We start from the raw sequence: 20,368 nt of genomic DNA on the forward strand, positions 1-20,368 counted from the left end.
AAAACAATTCAGTCAAGCGACGAAAATAGCAAATCTAGAGGAGATCTGGTGCAGTCATAGCGGGGAAGTCATGAAAACCACTGAATAAAATATCTTAAGGATGCGATTTCATATCCAAGGTAGAGGGTGCAGTTAAAATGACCCCTTTTCGTATGTTTCCCACCTCATAGTTAGTGTCCAGTCTGTTGAATGACTTTTTGTTTATGTCAAGTCTGTTCCACTCATGGGAAGGCATCGATCTTGAGAAGCCCTGACCGAACCAAATATTGGTCGGCTTGCGGATCTCAGAAGCCACTGGGTTATTCTGCATCGCCTCGTACGCCTTCTGACGCATGGCTTCGTAGTTCGACTCCGCCTGGAAGCAGATGCCAATCTTTATTTTTTGTATTAATTGCAAGTTTACAAATTTCCAAACTCTATAAAAGCAAACACTATCACACCAAATCAGAAAAATCAATTTATTAATATATAAGTACTTAGTACTTAGTGAATACTAATTTAAATATAAGATACAAAAACACTTTGTGAATACTGATGTGATAAGTAAAGCTCAATATTCTCGCTATGCCAGTGAGTGTTTAGTTTTGTAATGCCTGATGAAAGCAATTAAATTTTTCAAACATAAATTACTTAATTTTGGTTTAATGACGTGTACTGGAACCAAAGATCAAAATAAAAACACAAGACTAAGTTATTGATTAAACTGGTTGGTTCCTCGCACCAAGACCTAACTAACACCTACCAAGGGGGATTGAGCCGGTAGAGGGAAACGATCGAATCCGGGAGGTGGCGCTGGTGAGGAACCTTTGAAGTAGTCGTCCCCGTGTCGATCGGGATCGCGCATGTCGAACGAGCTGACAAAGGAATGACGGTGTCAATTTAATTGTCATTCGCGAAACCCGATTGTTTCAATGATAGAGCACAAATTCTACTGTACCACGACATAAGGGAACAACTCGGCTAAAAATAAGCGGGAGACAATTTTCGCGTCTACCTTCGAGAATGTCCACGTAGCTTGCCAAAGATACAGCCGCATGATCTAGCGGTGTCAAACTGACATTATTGTAAAAGCAATGCAACTGACAGGCTAAGGAATAGTCATTGATGAAAATGATGTAAAAACTAGCAAAAAAATAAATGCAACAATCCGTGCCAGCAAAATCCCTTTTTTTGCATTGTTTCAACGTCTGCAGACGTTAAATCAATGTGTTGTTTATGCGTCTACATTAGATTTGTGCATGATCATCAAATTGGAAAACAACATCTGGAAAACACGACCGTTGTGGTGCAGAGCATCTCTATTGTGGCAAAGACAAAGAGCTTTAAAAGAAACATGAACCAATTTCTTATCAGTGAGTTGCTTAAACCTTGAAGCCATTTGGTCGAAACGGCCCCAAAGAAATCACAACAATGTAACAAACACAGGAACGCATTGTGAAGAACATTGTTGCATTGTGAGCCTACAGTGGTCTCTGCAACATCGTTAATGTAGGTTTGTTTACAAAAATCAATTTCACCCTTGGAAGGAGTTCTCTAGTCTTCCTCTTTGCTGCTCTTTAAGGCGGTCGGGATGAAGAAATTGTGCCCTGCTGGGAGAGTTGTGGAGGTTACGGAGAGCAGCTTGGAGATCTGTGGAGGATGCAGAGGATGACGGGCTCTTCATTATCTTCCCAGGAAGTTTGTTTAAATCTGAAAAGTCAGGACATCTCACATTCAAGCAAAGATATGATACCCGTCAAAACAAGCTCAATCATGTTTAAAAAACTTCATTTTATAAGAGCTGAGTTGAACAGGGCGAAAACAATTTATTTCAAGTAACATACCAGCAAATACAACATAACAAGTGTTTATGATGTATCTGACCTTTAGATTGCATACATGCTTCTGGTGGGTAAAGACTAGCTTGGATACAAGGTATTCTAACTCATTGATGAATTCAGTCGTGCTGACTGACAAAACGTCGGAAATAAGTTGGTTATTGCAGACAATATCGTATTGCCTACTTGCAGCATAGCTTAATCATCAGATCATGCATCTGATTAATGTTGATATGTTGCCACGTTCATCCTATGACCTACCATTATCCGGTGATAGTACTTGATAGTCCATAGCGGATAAGGGGCTGTTCCTGTCGCTACCCGGGGGAGTGCTGTGTAAGCTCATAGGACCCCCTGTCAAAATAATGATGATAAATCACTGGATGGACGGTAGGTCAACAAACTAAGCATGCAGGGGGGTCATGGTCGTTTTGTTGTCCCAGTCTCGAACAAAATCATGTATAACTTCACAAGACTGCGTTTATCTTCCCGAGCTGTTTCTTTTTTCTTGGATAAACTACCCAGACAGCAAATTGACCATTTTTTACATTGATTTAACGTCCGCAAATGTTGAATCAATGTAAAAGACGGTTGATTTTCTGTATGCGTAGAAAATAATAGACGACGATTCGACACAAAACCTCAAGCACTGTTTTGAGGTGTTAGATCAGCTGTTTGAGAAAATCAACAAGGAAAGACCGCTGTTATGAGAAGTAATGTTGGGGAAAGTTCCACTCGATTACAATTGGCCTTCATAATAAAGCTCCACTAGGCGAGTCAAAATATGCAGAAGATACAGTATTCAAAATATGTTTAAAATTTCAAATAGGCGACTGAAGCTGTTTGAAAAGGGACAGTTTAATCTTAAGTTCTAAGATCAAGAGCTTTATCAAAAATAATATCCAAATTTCTTAATGTCATGAATTTAATTTCATAGGATTGTGATTTCAGCGCCAAATACTATTCTGTAATAGAGTTCATCCTCATACTGATTTAACGTTAAAACACATACAAGAAACGTTAAAATTGCAATTGGTTAGACTTCCTTACTTTTATGGTTATTAGCAACTTCAAGGAATTTTCTAGTCGGAGCATCCACTCCATCAGCGATAGAATGCCTTTGGAGTCGGTTCTGTGGTTATAAAATCATTTGGTCAAGTATTTACGAGAAGTCTTGAAGTGCACGGACCGTCTCGTATCAATTCAGCGGAATCGGTTATTTTCTTAGAGAGTTTATTAAATTTTGTCACAATAAGAAATTGCCATATCCGGAAATAGATTTGTGATACATTATCCAGGATTATTCACTAAAGTTACGTAATGCGAAAATGCGTAAAAAGTTCAAGGACTTTCTGTTCACCCTGTAGATGCAAAAAAAAAAATGATGGCCAGTTATTTTCATCAAACCGGTTATATGGAAAGTAATATTTTAATTTGTTGCATCGTCAAATAGATTGCAAATTGCAGTTATTGATTATCATTTCGCAAACTCAAATCCGTGTGTGGCATAAAAGTAGTAGCCAGTAATTTCAGTGCAATGGATTTATGGTGATATTACTAATGTGATGTGAATATCAGTATTTCCTTCTATTTTGTTGAAAAATGCAGTTTTTTGAACTTAAAATCTAGATTAGTTAGACTAATATGACGCATTAAAGTTGGACAAGACCCCATACATTCTGCATCTTTTAATTTTTAAATGAAGCTCCTTATAGCATTTGTGGTTCATAAGATATGGGCGTTGGAGAAATTTGGGCCCTCGAAGAAAAATGAGGGGTCTTGAGCTACTTTTAAACATAAAATTTTTTAAAAATTATTTTGCATGTGATATGTTTTTACCAAAAGAAACACTTTAAACAACTGGCACCAACGAAACTCAAAAAAGTGTTTTTGAAGACCACCCTACTGCTCAAAGGAGGTAAAAGACATAGCCCTTCGACGTGGCAAAGAACAAAAGTTCAAACATAGAAGAAGAAGTTTATTAATAATGTAAAAAGAACTCACAGCTGTAGGTAACTCGTCTCTATGCACAGTGGAGTCACTGAAACTGTGCGAATGAACTATGTGTTTCCCTCCGTTTCCATTGTTGAAGGAACTGTTTGCCGAAAGCCGCCCCATCTGGCTCTGGACTGCCATCAAGTGGCGCTGGAGGTTGCGGACATTGCCAGGGATCTCCTGGTTATCGGGGTAGTAAGTGGAACGTGGGGCGGATGCTTCTGGCTCCGGGGAAGCACCCCAATCCGTAATGTTGCTTCGCGCGCTTTCGAATGGAGGAGAGTTTGTAGAGTTTGCTCTTGGTAATTGAAGGTTCCCATTCTGATGTTGTTGATTGCTTCTTTTCGACAGGTTGTTCTCGTGGATGAATTGCTGGGTGATCCGCAGGGGATCGGGTTGAACAGCCCGAGGAGGATCATCTGTCTTTTGATTGATTGGAGGAGAGCCGGCCATGCTGGAAGCCTGACTAGCGGATGCAAGAACAAGAGATGCCATCTGCTGCTGCTGCTGATGCTGCTGGGCGTTCAGTTGTGCTTGCAGGAGGATTTGCTGCTGTTGTTGGACATGGAGAGCCGCCACCGTTGCCTGCAGTGCACAGATTTTTGTGAAACTAAATTAGACTACATATGCAAACTGAACATTGTACGATCAAGATTAAGCAGGAAAGCAAAGCAGGTCACAAAATGATTAACAAAAAAAAGGAGCGTATGGTGGAAAAATAAAGTAAATAGGTCAACATTGTAAAAAAAAAAGAATAACGCGATACCAGAGCAAGATTGCTACAATTACAAACAACTCCAGAAACGGAATGATGGAAAATTATGGAACTGGGTTAGGGACAGTACATTACGGGAGGCGCAACTCCGTTGTTCCGCCAACATTAGAAGGGTCAATTGCCAATTTGACATTTTTTACGCTTTGCTGCTGGCTTGCTTTCAACTAAAAACCTTAAATTACTTTAAAACCAACTTCACTCTTCTTATATAACCCATAAAAAGTACATTATTTTGTAAATTGAAAAAAAAACGTAACCCTTCTAGTGTTGCGGATAAGCCAAAAGCGGATGTAGTTTCGCATCCCTATGATCTACAATCCCTAGACTGGGTTTTTTAAAAATTAAGTTAAAGATAGGGATGTTGAGCACAGTGGTTGAAAGATGGAAAGTTTGAAGATACAAAAGCTAAAAATATAATGGTCAGAGGAATCGGTTATTTTTACATTGATCCAACGTGTAAAAACGTTGAATCCATAGTAACAGGAATGATTTTGCTAATTGGGGTAGAAACCCATTGGGGCAAAATGAGTTTTCAATACCAATGCTTTGGCTGCTAAGTCTCTCTTTTCATATTGAACAAAAAACTTACTTGCTGTGATATGGGAAATGGGCTCTGTGAAGGACTCGGCATAGGACTGTGGGGCCAATTAGACCGTAACACAGCAGTTGCGGTCGGAGTCGAGGAACGGGATAGTGGGTTCATGGCTCCATTTACCAAGGCTACTCCATTCGGAGGAATGATACCTAAAAGCAACTTGGTGGAACTATTGATGTTCGAGGATAAACGACAACGAGAATATGGAACTTGGATACGATTTGATCGAGACAATCTTGCAATCAGTACAATACTTAAAACAACTTTTCAACAAAGTTATTGTGACTTTTAAATACAATAGATGGCAAATACAATATTTTTGACACATCATTATATCACAATTGGAAAAGCCAGTTATTCGTAGAACGATTGCAAGCAAAAGAAAATGTGGATAATAAAGGAATATATATGAAACAAAGTAAAAACTGAACTAGTTCGAACACACAACATCTTCTGTAGATTTCAATGACCAGAAATGAAGAGAAAACCAACTGTTTGTTGGCTCTGGCACTTGGATGAAGCAACTAGAATTCAGGACAGCTCTATGCCAGTCACCGCGGTCACCAATAAGATGCTCACAAATATATAAGATCATAAATATTTTCTATAGCACTGAAGATGAAAACAGTTTAATTTTGAAACGTTTGCTGAACATAAGTTTAGTATCAACATATTGGGCGCTTAAAATTGAATGAGGCTGTTCACCAGGCATTAATTTAAATAATATGAGATGTTCTACTGGTGCAAATTTGTTTTCAGCAATATGTCCTGTGTTTTGCCATGCTAGACAGGTAGACACTACCTGGTCTAGCCCCCTGAAGAAGTCAGTCGTGTCTGATTGACGAAACGTCGGAATAAAAGCAGATTGTCACTGTATACATCTTGTGATAGTTTAGCTTAATTTGCACCAGTAGAACATGTCATATTATTTAATATTGGGCGCTTTTTAGCTTTTGATGCAGATTTCTACCTCCACACTATTAAGTTCAATTATTTTAATTTGGAAAGCTCCACCTGACTTACTTATGTACTTATTGACTTGTGGCTGGGTGAGACGGATCATTGGCGTCTCCGTCATGCTTGATGTGGTCGGGATGCTCATTGGTGGAGAGGATGACGGTGGGGACGGAGTCTGTAAACCGGTTGTGGCCAGTTTCAACAGCCTTCGACGAGCCTCGAACATGTTGAAAATGTTCTTCTCGACACTTTTCACGATCACGGACTGCAATTGACAAAGTGTATTAAGGCTTCGATGACTCTTTGTTGATTCTTTTACGAAACAATTTTGCCAGTGAACCAGAAAAAGAAAACATCTTTTTAGCCAAGCTGCCATAACATATGAAACCTTTTGTTCGTGGCTAATGATGGATGATTACAAATGGAAAATAACGAATCTTTTGTTGAGTTTGACTTGAAAATCGTCATACGCTAAACAGACGAAATAACAACAGATTTTCTCGCAATTTTAGCTTAAATAATATTTGTTAGTTAAGGAACACTTTCAATAATTGTTAAGGGACTTAAACTAAAATCATCCATTCTTAAGTCAACAGTTCCACCCGAAACCTTCAGCCGTTGCACCATCACGCACAAACAAAAGTTCAGAGTTGAAAAGCGGCAATACTTCTTGAGAAGCTTTTTCATTTGACACACATTCTTAATAAGATTCGTAAGATGGCATAAATTTTCCAAAACAATAAGGCAACCATAACAACACTTTAGGAGACTGCACGACAAAAGACAAAGGTAAGATTTACAGACAAGCACTATGATTAACGACATCCAAAAGGTCAAAAAAAAAAACCAAAAAACTTAGTGCAGCACAAGGTGGGAGTGGGACAGGTCTAGCCAACGCCTACGTTTTTTGATCTAATTTTTTTTCAGGGATCTGTAACCAAATAGGAATTCTAAAGGTGTCCGTCAGCTAGAAAAAGTTTGAATCACTGCTGGACTGTGAAATTGCAACACGCCCCTTTGGAATTGGTGCTAACTTGGACTTGGCCACAAAATCAGGTTAGTTCATTGCAATTTTCAATAAAAAATCTATAATTGAAAAGAAACCGGAAACCGTAGAGCAGCCTTCAATTACATTAAATGATGAAGGGTTCCAACATGATTCCAAACTCAGTTTTGCCATCATACGCCGTCAAACAACGGCAATACTATACAAGATGGTAGTTTAAAAGAAATGAAAATCAGAGCAACCCCGACAGCACTGAATAACCGCCACTTCAATTCAATAAGAATACAAATTAGTGACTAGTCTAAATTAACAGCTACAATTGAATGGAATTAATGACAGGGTACAAAAGCTTAGACCTTATACATCAATTCAATATTTCCACACATTGATGCAACGTAACAAGACTGAACTTTCCAGCCAGGCCGTAGTTGAGCAAAGGCTTAACCTACAAGCTGCAGGGCCACAATTACGTCACAGGGATTTGAAAAAATGTATTTTTATGTTTGAAGCAACAGGAGCGTGGGAAAAAGCTACAGCGAATGCCACAAGTCCATATTAGTTACGCAAACAATGATATTCAACTAAATCACAAGAATAACGCAAGATCACTAAAATGGATTTTGCATCATTTTGAAAGATCTCTCGGTAGTTTCGGGGGTAAAGCACTAAATCTACACCATGTATGCCAGAGTATTAAAACATTAAACCTTTGTTTTAAAATATTCTTAAACTGTTGAATACTTAAAAGGTTTGGATGTCCATCATCATTTTTTACTTCTTCAGCAATAGTTGCAACTTTCATCTGACGAATACAATCGGAAAAGCAGAAACATAGGTTGTTTCTATTGTTTCACTGACATTTTGCACTGATCCAAATTTTATGTTGTACCGTATTCGTTCTGAAGATGCGCATTGCCATGGTGCTCAGAACGTCAGTGAAGCAATAACTTTATGTTTCTGCTTTCACTTTATCATCCATAAGATGAACGTTGCAATTATTGCTGAGCAAGTAAAAATGCTGATGGACATCCAAACCTTTTTGTAGCCAGTGGATGATAATGTAGTATGGTTTTTTATGCGTTGCTCTCCAGCGCTTTACAAAGCAGACAGTGTCAATGCAGCGGTATAGAGGCGCAGGCGAGTCCATTATTACCCGAATCCATTCCATTGCTCAGTGCCAAGCAGGAATTAGATTCAGTCCAGTTTAAAAAGTCTTTGGTATGACCCGACAGGGAATCGAACCTATGTCTACAGATTCAAAGACGGACGCATTGTGGAGGACAAGAAGAATATCCAACACTACCTTGCTTGGTTGTTTTGGCTTCTGTTTGATGCTGATGAAGACGTCGAGCGACTCCATCAAGTGGCTGTTCAATGCAGAGTCGTCGTTGTTCGTTCCTTCCTCTTGCTTCATGTCGAACATGAGCACAAGCGGTAGACAGCCCTGGTGGAACAACAACAAGTGAATCGTTTCTTAAGCAATTGCAGCACAGTGTTGACATTTACAAGGCTAAGAAGAGATTTAAATATATTCAGCTGCTTTTTAGGGGGAGGGGAATAAATATTTTCCGCTGTGGTTAAATGTTTTAAATAGATTTCCATGGCATTCAATCATTCCTTGTGCCATCTTCATGGATATTTTTGCGATTAAAATGAAAATGCACTGTGCATTAATAAGTGCCATTGCCAGGTTCCGAACCAGCGCACAATCGCCAGTGCAACTTCTCGTTTTCGTCAAATCGCGTAATCCGTCACAGCACTGTTGGCTTTCATTGCGTCAGATTTAACCAGCAATTACAGAGTTCGTTTGTTTTCGTCACAATCTAGCCAGAATTCACATTAATTCAACGTTCGCAGACGTTGTGAACGTTTTTCAGTCAGTCCTGTACCACGACCTACCATCAACCGTCGTCTAGCATGGACAACCTGCTCCACGTTGCCCGTGATGAATATCGTGCTCTTCTTCGGCACGCAGTTAGGGTCGGGAAAGGTGATCTGAAGAAGAAGTGAAAACAACACTTATTAGTTCAACCTGTAATGATAGACGACATTTGGAGGGGCCCCTGTTGATATTGAAACAAAGTTTTGGATATATGGAAGCTTTGGAATGCTATAAACGTAATATTTCTTGAAATAGAAGTTGAAACATTTTCCGCTTAGCAACCTACTCAATATGACCTAACAATGAAAAGTGGTTGCCATGTGCCGTTTGTTGATAAAATCTATTATTTAATCCTAACTGAACGTAACGGAAAAACTTAATGATGGGATATTAGCTGGATGAAAACCAATGCAGTTAAGACAAGCGAACCCCGAAAGCACAGAAGAAGATGTACACGAAGATGCACAAAAGGTGTATACGATACACGCACAAACACACGGACATCTACGAAAGGCGACAATTTTGCTACAAGCTCTGAGGTCACAGTGGCGTCACTGCTGTGCAAACCAAGTTGTCCAAAGCCATCAAACTTAAGATGACGTCAATGTACTTGCCATGCCAACATGTGTTCGCCTGGTTAAGCCTGGGGGCATCGGATTATAACCACGCCATAATAGTTGAGGAGTGGAGCTTTAAATATCAAAGTGGCATCTTATGACAGTTTATTGACGTCAAAATACAGAATGCGAGTAAGAAACTGATGCGGAATAATTCAAAGAAAACAGCAATTTGGCGCAAACAAGGAAAATATTAGCTTGAACTATACGATACTATCAAATTATCGTGTATGCATTTGCTTACATATTTTCACCGAATAGCCGTTTAGTAACGAAACTTCAATGTACTTTAACACACAAAACTTGCATATAATAAAACTCGTCGCTTAAAATGCACAATATTCAAGGGTTAACTAGTGATAGGTGGAAGGCAAGCATTTCAAGGGGGTTTTCATGTGTACGAGCGGTTTATAAATGTTTTAATTGAATTTACATGAAGCCTTGTGAGCTTTAAGCCCTTCAAAAAGCGTAAACGCTGTAGTTGTATCCCTAATTCCCTAACCAACCCCAGCTGCATACAAACCAAGACGAAAGCAAAGCTCTTAGAAAATATATCTTCAAAGATATTTAACATACAATTTAAATCAAATATAGTTATTACTATCTGAATCCTTAACAACCTGTTTCACCTCAAACGGATCATCAGAAACAAAAGAAGAAACAGGCTGTTAAGGCTTCAGATAGTAATAACCATATTTGATTTAATTCGCTCTGCTTTGCTTTTTTGCTTAGCATTGACCACCTTTTGTAGTATTAATAGTTTTCATTGTTTTAACATATAATTTAGATAGAGAGGTTAATTTTTTAAACCATAAATAGACATAACTAAGCAACAACACAACATTTAACATGTTACCTTTGACGTCATCATATTATCAAACCTGGGATCTGAAACTTTTTCGCTCTAGTTTACACTTTGCCAATTTTCTGTAAATAAATTGACCCCCACCAGAGTAACTTTCATATCAGAGCTCTTCACCATCTATGCCTTTCCTACACTAAATGAACCCCCAGGGGTTATTTACCCCACGTTGATCATCCCTGTCTTTGACGAACACACCACAATACCTGAGCTCCGGTCTTTTGCATGATCTGGTTGACGTTGATGGCGTTCCTACCCAGCATGTAGGAATGCTGCTGGGGTGCTACCTCCATCTGTGATGTCACGCGTACCTGAGGAAGGGACAGTAGTTTAAGTCACGTGATCCAAACAAGCACGTCAATTATTACGTCATTGAATAAAAAATCAAGAAAAAATATATACACGAAACTGCTCAAAAAAAAAAAAAATACGAACGTTTACTAATAACAAACATAAAATTACTTTAAATTGACATTAATTGTTTGAAATATTTGGAAATATTCGTAAATGTTTTTATGAAACGAGTTGAAAGTTGATCAACTGTTTGTTTGATAACCGCCGTCACCATTAAGTGGCAATAAATCCTTGAAAACTTTTTTTCTGTGAAAAAATACTGACGTGTACGTTTTGTTACAAAAACGACAAGCCGAGCGGTGGTGCGGTCCAAGAGAATAGCTAGATCCTGAGATGACACGCCACCACTAGCTGTGATGATATGCGGTGCCAATGAGAGAACCTCTTCTCATTTTCAAAACTAGGCAAAGCTTACTTAATTGTCAGCCAACCTCTTATACTTATACTAACCTTCTTATCCGTTTGTATTTTAACATAAACGATTTAAACATCTCACGTTGAATATAGATTTTAAAAATTAAGGATGCCGCCTTTGTTTTAGGCATTTGGGCCATCGCAGGCCGGACTTTGCAGAGACCAACCACTTTTGAAACTCGATGATTAACCTAAAACTTAACATTTCATGGAAAAGGTCCTAAGTTAGAAAGTCCTTCACAAAGTTCTTTTTTTCTGTTTTATAAATCGTTTCGCTGTTGTCAAACTCACCGCTTGTCCGCCTGTTATCTGCATCAGCTTCATTGTTCCCTCCTATGATGAGACAACAAGAACATTAATGCGAAACAAGCGATGGGGAGTTGTTATGTAATAATATGTTTGGTCTATGGTTTGAATAGGGTTAAACACGGAACAACATGGTTGCCAGAATTATGATATTTTGCACTAATTAAACGTTTGCAAACTTAATAATCTAAAGAAAAGCTGATGATAAGCAAACTCATGAAACGCTTCTTTAATTTAACTAAAAAAACTTGAACCAAAATCCAGAAACTAAACTTATGGTCAAGGAACATTTGGGAACTAAATTGTTTTCAAGTTCAATGAAAAATAAAATCTTTTTATTGATAACCTGGCCCAAAAGAAAAATGCTCTGCAAAGTAAGCCTAGTCTTTTAAAGTTTGTGATTAGCGAGGCATGCCACTCAAAACAAGTTTTGGTTTTTGTAAACCAGTTTGAACCGGTTTAATCTACAAACCACTTACCACTAATCCGGAAACGTTGTCGTTTGATCCACGAACTGTGCAAGTGGTCGTGCAGTACACCTTCATCCTCTGCTTGAACTGCACGCTGATGTTATAAGTCTGCACAATGTGTTGGATGGGGGGCGAATTGGGATCAGGAATTGTTCCCGACATCGATAGGTCAAAGGTCAAAACAATTGGGAGTAATTCCTGTAAAAATGAAGTTGATTTATAAGATAAAATTTGACTATAGTTAAACTTCGCTATGTGGCATTTGGTGCAAAGTCACGTTTTTAAACTACAGGTAGAGTTAGGCTACGAGGACATTTCGCTAAGTCTTTCGTAAGTCTATTTGGGTGTCATTATATGTAAATTCTACTGTACTTTGTAAAAAGAGATGATATGGACGTAGCAATAATAAAACGACATAACAAGATGGTCTTTTTCATACAGCAGATGTTGCACAACACAGATAATTAATTGAGCAGTTTTGGTTGTGAAAGCGACATGATTCCACAGCGACAAAACTCACCCTGATTTTACTCCGTGCGCTCTCTACTCCAACCGGAAGGCCAGCGATAGACACCTAAACATAAAATGACAACCCATGAAGCAACTACAATGCCACTACACTCTTGTTGGAACTTCCTCAAGTTCAACAAACGTTTCGCAAACCAAACTGCGTCGATCTTCACTGCTAGTCAATAGCACTGAAGATGAAAACAGTTTATTTTTGACAATGTTTGTTGAACATGAGTTAGGTATCTATATTTTGGGCTCTTTATTTTTTGATTGAATTGAGCAGACGTTCAAACCATTTTGTTTCTCAAGTTCATTACACAAGGTTGATCTGGTAAGAGTTAAGTAACTGTATGTAGTAGTAGTCCAGTTTTAATCCGGTGATGTCCCTGTTACCGAAGGTGGTGGTATCCGGACAATTGCCCCCCGGACAATCGGCCCCAGGACAATTGCTCCCGTAGGACAATTTCCTCCCGGACAACTGCCCCCGGATAATGAATACCAAGAGAATAATAAAATTTAAGCATGACTTGATGAAGAATTTCTTGAGCGAAATATTTTATTTCTCAAGTTCATTACACAAAGTTGATCTGGTAAGAGTTAAGTTACAGTATATTGCTTTAATTGCAGAAGACATGGAACCGTTAAACCATTTCTCATGTAAAATGACACAGGACAAGTACTGGATATTGACTTGTTGATATTTGTTCCTTGGGCTACAGCTTGAGAAGATCCTACAAGTTGAAAATTAAAAAAATTAAAACATCTGTTACACAGACGAAGAATCGAAAATAATTTCTGTAATACTAGTACTACTGCAACATGTTCCGTCAAATGAGCTTGTGACAGTAGTTCCTTCAACCAAACTGCTTTTGTGATTCGACTATTGGTCAACAACAAAAATTATTACCGGTTGGATTTCAGCAAAGCTGCTTTCAGCAAAGATGAAAATTCTAACATTACAAACAATGGCCAATAGTTTGCAGCACATGAGAGCGAAGGATTGTTCTAAGAAACTGCACACGAAACGCGACAGTGGCTGTTTTGAAATTAGAAAATGTCTAATAAAATTGACTCATAGTTTAAATCTACGATCTAAGATAACATAGATTGTCACTAAATAATTGGGAAATTACTTGAAGGTGCGAAACAAACGCCTTGTTCATCACCATTTCTCACCACACCAAACAAGCAACGTTCCACTAAAGACCTTCAACCACGGCTGGAATTGCATCGAAAGAATTGTCAAAGATTTTATTATTCACAGGATGACAGTGAATCATTGTAGGCCGTACCAGGTCTAGGCTGTTGTTATTAATCTCATCTTCACTGGAATAATGTTTCATCTTCGATGCAACTTCAACCACTAAGCGATGTAACGAAATAGTTGGAATTATTAAACCTCTTATTAAAACCAGTGCAGATTATGTTGGTGATGCTTATTGTTTATGCTACAAACAGATTATGAAATAAGTGAAGCATCCTCGCAACAACAAGCATTGGCTGCCCATCGCAGTAGTTGTAACAATTTGCAATAGCTCAACGAAGCCTCAGACGTGCAGCATCATTATCCCAAGTGCCACTTCCTTGACACAGACCACAATATGAAACAACGCGAATATTACAATCCGGGTACAGAGGTTACTTTTTTAAACCATAAACAGACCAGTGGCGTAGCTAGGGAATGTGCCGCCCGGGGCGGATTCAGATTTTGCCGCCCCTTCAAGAAAAAGCATGTGAAAATGAAAGTTTTTTAATTGACTTTAAGTGAAATTATTCTATGTTTTGAATCAGTAGCGTAGCCAGGAATCTTGAAAGGGGGGGTTTTAAGGTCCGGCGGGCGAAACCCACCGGCGTCCTCGCCAAAGACGACACCCAGCGGCGGGGGGGTCTGGGGGGCCTCCCCAAGAAAATTTTGAAAAATTACTTTGGATTTGGTGCATTCTGAGAGCATTTTCAACAAAAATGTGGGTATAAATATTCCTGTAAAATGGTGCTGTCCGGTGGCATAGCAAAAGGATAAGATCATGTTTTCTTGGGAATTTTTCGGTAACTTAATAAAGCTAAGTCTCTATGTTTTCTTGTTGCTAATTCCTGGCTGAGATATTTGAATGTTTGGTATTGGCAAAACTCGCTCTTTTAATGGAGTTTCGTATAAAATTAGGCAAACTTTGTTTTAGAAACATAGAGACTGAAAGCATCATTGTAACCTCCCCTTGGCTACGCCACTGTTTTGAACGTTGCCATTCTGTTTGCTTTTATTTTTCGTGTACTTTTGCATTATCAACCAAAAAAAACAAAACCTCCTGTCTGAAAGTGCCGCCCCCCAGACGTGCCGCCCGGGGCGGTCCGCCCCCCCCTAGCTACGCCACTGAAACAGACCTAACTGAGCAACAACACCGCGTTTAACATTATAAAAACAAAATAGCAAACGTTTTCGGATTTACATCTAGCCTTTTTCAAGCCTATAAAAGAAAACTAGTCTCACATTGATTAAGAAAAGCTAGAGAAAATATTGAAGATGCAAAAATATGGAAGACATGAATCGTGGAGATCTTTGGGTCATAATAGCAAAAATTTGAATAGATACAAACATCTTCGCCAATAAATTAGTTCTTACTTGGTTGCTCTTCTCCGCCGGACTGTTCTTGTTGGAATCCGGGAAGTGGATGTGGCAACCGGTCTCTTCCATGACTCGCTTGATATTGTTGCCACCTGATGGTTGGAAGTCGAATCAATTTGTCATACCGGAAAATGACTCAAACACTCGATTTTTAACTGAGACGGTTTATTTACCCAGACAGCAAAATCCATCATTTTTACATTAATGCAACGTCTGCAGACGCTGAATCAATGTAAAAATGATGGGTTTGCTGTCTGAGTAGATAGAAAAAGTAAATGACAGTTAATTTATTTCTACAAAGTTCCGTTGTAATGCTACGCCTTTGCAGTTAAGTTTTGTTACGTGATACGCAACAAACCCTTGTGTGCAACAGCGAAAGCAAATCGGCTCAATGGCCTTGTGAATGAAGTGGTCGCCTAGGGTCGCCTCGACGCAGAGGGTCGCCTCTGCGTCGATAGATGCGGGTTTGATTCCCATCGAGCCATGCCAAAGACGTTTTACAAATGGTACTAAATTTCATTCCAGTCTGGCACTCAGCAGGTTTAGGGAACTACAAACTTTCCAGACGTCGTTCGCAACCGCCAAGCATTCTGTTCTGGATGACGAGGAATAAGCCCGCTCCACGCGAGTTAAAGAAAATGTGTTCGGCCAACGAGGAGGACTCCTTCAAAAACCCGGTAGTTGATTGCAATATAAGACACCCTCAATGTTAGCCCTGGAACCCACAGTGCTCAACAACCAAACAGTAATAGAAGTCGGCTGTCAAGTTAGTTTGTCGTATCCAGGCTTACGCCCGGTGGTTGAAGATTTTGATTAAGTGGACGGGAAGGCAAAGAAGCCAATCTTCGTGTCCACCTTCAGACATGCCTTTAAGTGTCTTGCCAAAGACACAGCCAAATGCTCTTGAGCGGTGTCAAACCGGCGCCCTATCGAACGTCGTTCCAGGGCTCTCGTGATCCTGCATAACGTTCGAAAGGACGCGGTTTCGACACCCATCGAGGACAAGCAGTCATGTCTTTGCAAAAGACTTAATGACGTTCTTGAAAGTGGACATGAGAACTGCCATTCTTGCCTTCCAGTCTATTTAATTTTCATGTGCAGTCACAGGGCTTTAGGTTGAATGCGACAAAAATAGCGACCACTACGTTTCTCAATAATGTTTTCTTATCTTCAATTACCGGGCATAAGCCTGAATGTGATAAAAAAGGCAACTCCTACCTTTTCCAATAACATGAGAGTGCTCCGTGTGTGAGACATCCATCTTCAGCGTAACTCGCGAGCATTTGGTGTCTAGAACCTGCATCACTAGGGCTTTTGCTTTTTTCACATTCTCTTGTTTCCCGCTCACTTTAATGTGGGGATCTGCAATAAATAGCGTCCTGTTATTTTCACTTCATGTGGCAATCGGTAACGATAGGCTTCATTTAATTAAAACTTCAACGCGTTCACGTTTCGTTCACGAATTATTATCACAAAAACGACAGGCCGGATGTTTAAGCCATCTTGGCTATGTATGGCAACCCTGTACTCTGTACTTTTGTTTGGTTCGACAACGTTACTTTGACCAGGTTGAGATGTTGGATATTTTTTGTCGATCTTGACGGAAAATAAATAATATGTAAGTTTTTATTCATGACTTAGCCTTCCCAATTCCCATCCTGCACAATGCAGTAAAGAGGAAACAAACACATCTTTTAAATTTCACCCCAGAATAGAGTAATGAGAATTAAATCGTCCTAGCGTTGCTATAACGACGTTATTTCAACATCCATGGATATACTCCTGTATCGGATGGAATTGAAATGGGAACAAACACCACTTGACATACAACAACAACTGAAATGGAACGAGGGTGCTTTCCAAATCCAGACAGAAAAATCCGTCATTTTTACATTGATTCAACGTCTGCAGACTATTTTGCTGTCTGGGAAACATCTGCTGGAGATTGGTTGCGTTGTCCTGTATTTGCTCCGTAGTAGTTTATATAATTTTTTTTATATAAACAAAGTTACCAAAGCAAAGTTGCGTGATACTATCAGCATTTCGTGATAGCTGAAGCATGCTTTTCAACTACAAGAGGATGTTATCATAAACGCTAAGTCCATTGTCAACTAGAGGCAATAAAAATGGATTTAATTCTTGAATCATAAATTTTAGAAAGGAAGAACATCTTTAGCGGTCAAGAAAATAAAGAAATCCATGTCTTCTGTAATAAATTAATCTCGTCATGTTTACATTACATAAAGTAATGAAAGATATCATGTGAAAGTAGGAATGGCAAGAAAGAGCCTCTCAATGCCACCTTAGCTTCATTGTTATGGCTATTCTTCGATACAACGCCAAAATGCCACGTTCAATGGAGGTAAAGTAGATCTTATTGGCCATACACCGTTGTTGAATGACGACTTATGTAAACGCATACATGTGAGCTCAGGGAGCCTTGTGTGTTTGTACAAACGCCAGCACGATTATACGAAGACGTAAACCTGAATTCAAAGCCTTTCTTCCATAAACGATCAACAATAGAGCTCTATGACGTCATCATGGCGAAACTGAAAAACTTTCGTTTTTTTTTTAAATTCATCACTTTCTTTCAATACGCAGGTTTTGACTTTGCAAAAATTAAGCAGTTCTGTCTACGATGTTCATTAGCCGCGCCTAGTGGTCAAACCGGTTCACTTCTTGGTTTCTTCCAATACAAATAATAATAGCAAAAACATACCCGGTCTGAAAGACATAAAAATCGCATTTAATTACGCTTATAAATTAAGAGACTTTATTCAACGGATGCCAAAGACGATATTGAATTTGCTTTTGAAAAAACAGAATTACAGGCAGCAAATCAGTCGTTTTTACATTGTAAAACATTGTAAAAAACTGCTAATTTGCTGTCCGAGAATGCTCAATGCTCATATGCAGCGGAAGTAGGAGGTGCGATAAAACATAAATCGGAGCGGTTTTCCATTGCGTTGGGGCAACGAAAGCTTGTTTAATGAAATCGGAAAGCCTGAGCGTATTTTCCAAAATCACGGCACAAACTGACCTTACGCCGCTCCAAGAGACCCAGATTCACTTGTCTTTGAACCGTCTGTCCGACCAGTAAAAGCTGCTTTTTTTATCGTTTAGCACTCCAATAAACAACCTTTTGCAATCTGTGTAATGGCAGTAAGTTGATCATGAGAGCGAACCGCAGCTTGAGGAAGAGATGATAAATTAAACGAACAAAATGACGACAAAAATGAAATATTTTGGCAATACCAGAGAAATTACGGGTATGAAAAGCATGATGAAATTATCAAGACAACAAAAGACAGAAAAAATAGAGGAAATTTATAAGGGAGATCACAGCTGATCAAGCATGATCAATTTGTTAAAGGCAGAACATTTTTGGATGTGTTCAATGAAATCAAGGTAATCGCGTCAACTTGATTGCCTTATCAGACAATTTCAGAAATTATCAAATGTAGCGTCACAAACTCGATAATTCTCGCAGTGAAAGATAAACTTGTTCTGCTTGAATGATTTTGTAAATGATCGATGCTATTTTGGGCAGTGATGATGATTATAGATTTTGTCACAATCTGGTGAAAGACATTCCGGAAAAACAAAGCACACAATTCATTAGCTTTAAGTGCAGCGAGGCCAATTAAACCGTATCAGAGTTAGGCAATATTGAAAATTATGTGACATTGCCATTTCTTCATCATCTCATCATCATACGTTTGTCCTTTTGGAATAAATATTATAAATTCGAGAAAGTTATGTTTCCTCCTATATTGTCGAGCTGGTGTATTGCATTTTGTAGGGCTCTCAAATTCAGATTGCTGAGCACAAAGATTCTTTAAATTTAATTTAAGGACCGCAATGGCCAATTAAAAACCTGTAACAACGTTAACACAATATCGCAAGCAAAATTTGGGACAGCTAAATGGGGGCAACAAGGGCCAAAAATTGATCAAATTGCCAACTACTGACCAGTGTGATTGTTGCTTATGTTGCAATTACAATGACGAAAAGCGAATCGAAAACATAAAAGGACGCCGACATTTATCTTTAGTTTAAGCAAAGATTGAACCCAAACTGAAACGTTCCATTAACAATAGTAGAATAAATACTTTCATTGGAACAATCTCTTCCAATTGTTCTCTTTGCGTCTATTTGAAAACTAAACTGTAATATTGAACATACTTTGACAATGACGGTGTATTTCAATGAAGTTATCGAGCAATTAAAAGAGCTATTGTGTTGCGCCATCTCAATAGCTTTTAAACAAAGTTACTTTCAAGTGGTGCTTTAACTCAAGCTACTAACAGTTCAGCTTCAATACCGTGAGGAAAAACTGTGAATTGCATCATAGGCGTAAAATTATTTACTTCTAGATCGTGCATGAGTTTGCACATACGGATCGTTCGAATTAATCTTGTTCCGAAATTTTATTTAATGTCAACACAAAATTTTTGTCTTAGTTTCGTTTTCCTTTCGAGTCAACTACGAAACAAACTAACCGTTTTACTTTGTGAAGAATTGCCCATTAATCACTGCCCATGCCCATGAATTGCCCATTAATCAAGCATACGACTTTTTAACACAGAAATACTTCGTTTTTTTACTAGTGCTTGGGTTTTATTTCGTTGAGAATTGAATTTGTTGGTAAAAAATTCGCAACACTACAAGTATGCGAAACTGCCAGGATTAAGCTTTCAAAGGGGATTTCTCAGTCCAAGATAAACATTCCCATAATCGATCGTTTATGCTCCAACTTTCGGGGGCTAATTATAGTGAATACTTCGTTTTTTTTTTTACTAGTGCTTGGGTTTTATTTCGTTGAGAATTGAATTTGTTGGTAAAAAATTCGCAACACTACAAGTATGCGAAACTGCCAGGATTAAGCTTTCAAAGGGGATTTCTCAGTCCAAAGATAAACATTCCCATAATCGATCGTTTATACTCCAACTTTCGGGGACTAATTATAGTTATTGCTTTCGAATAAGACCTTCATCGTACCCTACCAGTTTCTTATGATACATGGATCCAGTGCTTGGTAGAAACATGATTATAACAAAACAGGTCGCAAACTACATATACGGTATTTAGCAGCAAAACGTTTGAAACTGTTTTGTTTATCGTAATATTGTTATTGCTTTCATCTACAGCGGAAATAAATATTAGCCACTCTCAAAAGCAATAC

General features: G+C 38.7%; 1 protein-coding gene across 1 annotated transcript in view; it reads right to left on the bottom strand.

Moving 5' to 3' along the window:
- Positions 1-20,368, bottom strand: part of LOC145777223 (protein bicaudal C homolog 1-like) — a 41,003-nt gene that overhangs the window by 4,218 nt on the left and 16,417 nt on the right. The window contains exons 4-19 of the mRNA XM_082588547.1: positions 16,399-16,542; positions 15,178-15,272; positions 12,571-12,624; positions 12,060-12,248; positions 11,566-11,607; positions 10,713-10,817; positions 9,045-9,140; positions 8,449-8,589; positions 6,206-6,404; positions 5,177-5,331; positions 3,822-4,397; positions 2,868-2,949; positions 2,079-2,171; positions 1,518-1,689; positions 743-854; positions 164-355 (exon numbers count right to left, since the gene is read on the bottom strand). Of these exons, the coding sequence (XP_082444673.1) occupies positions 164-355; positions 743-854; positions 1,518-1,689; positions 2,079-2,171; positions 2,868-2,949; positions 3,822-4,397; positions 5,177-5,331; positions 6,206-6,404; positions 8,449-8,589; positions 9,045-9,140; positions 10,713-10,817; positions 11,566-11,607; positions 12,060-12,248; positions 12,571-12,624; positions 15,178-15,272; positions 16,399-16,542 (2,447 nt within the window). The remainder of the gene's footprint in view (positions 1-163; positions 356-742; positions 855-1,517; positions 1,690-2,078; positions 2,172-2,867; positions 2,950-3,821; positions 4,398-5,176; positions 5,332-6,205; positions 6,405-8,448; positions 8,590-9,044; positions 9,141-10,712; positions 10,818-11,565; positions 11,608-12,059; positions 12,249-12,570; positions 12,625-15,177; positions 15,273-16,398; positions 16,543-20,368) is intronic.

This window comes from Aplidium turbinatum, chromosome 9 (assembly GCF_918807975.1).
Source record: "Aplidium turbinatum chromosome 9, kaAplTurb1.1, whole genome shotgun sequence".
NCBI lineage: Eukaryota > Metazoa > Chordata > Ascidiacea > Aplousobranchia > Polyclinidae > Aplidium > Aplidium turbinatum.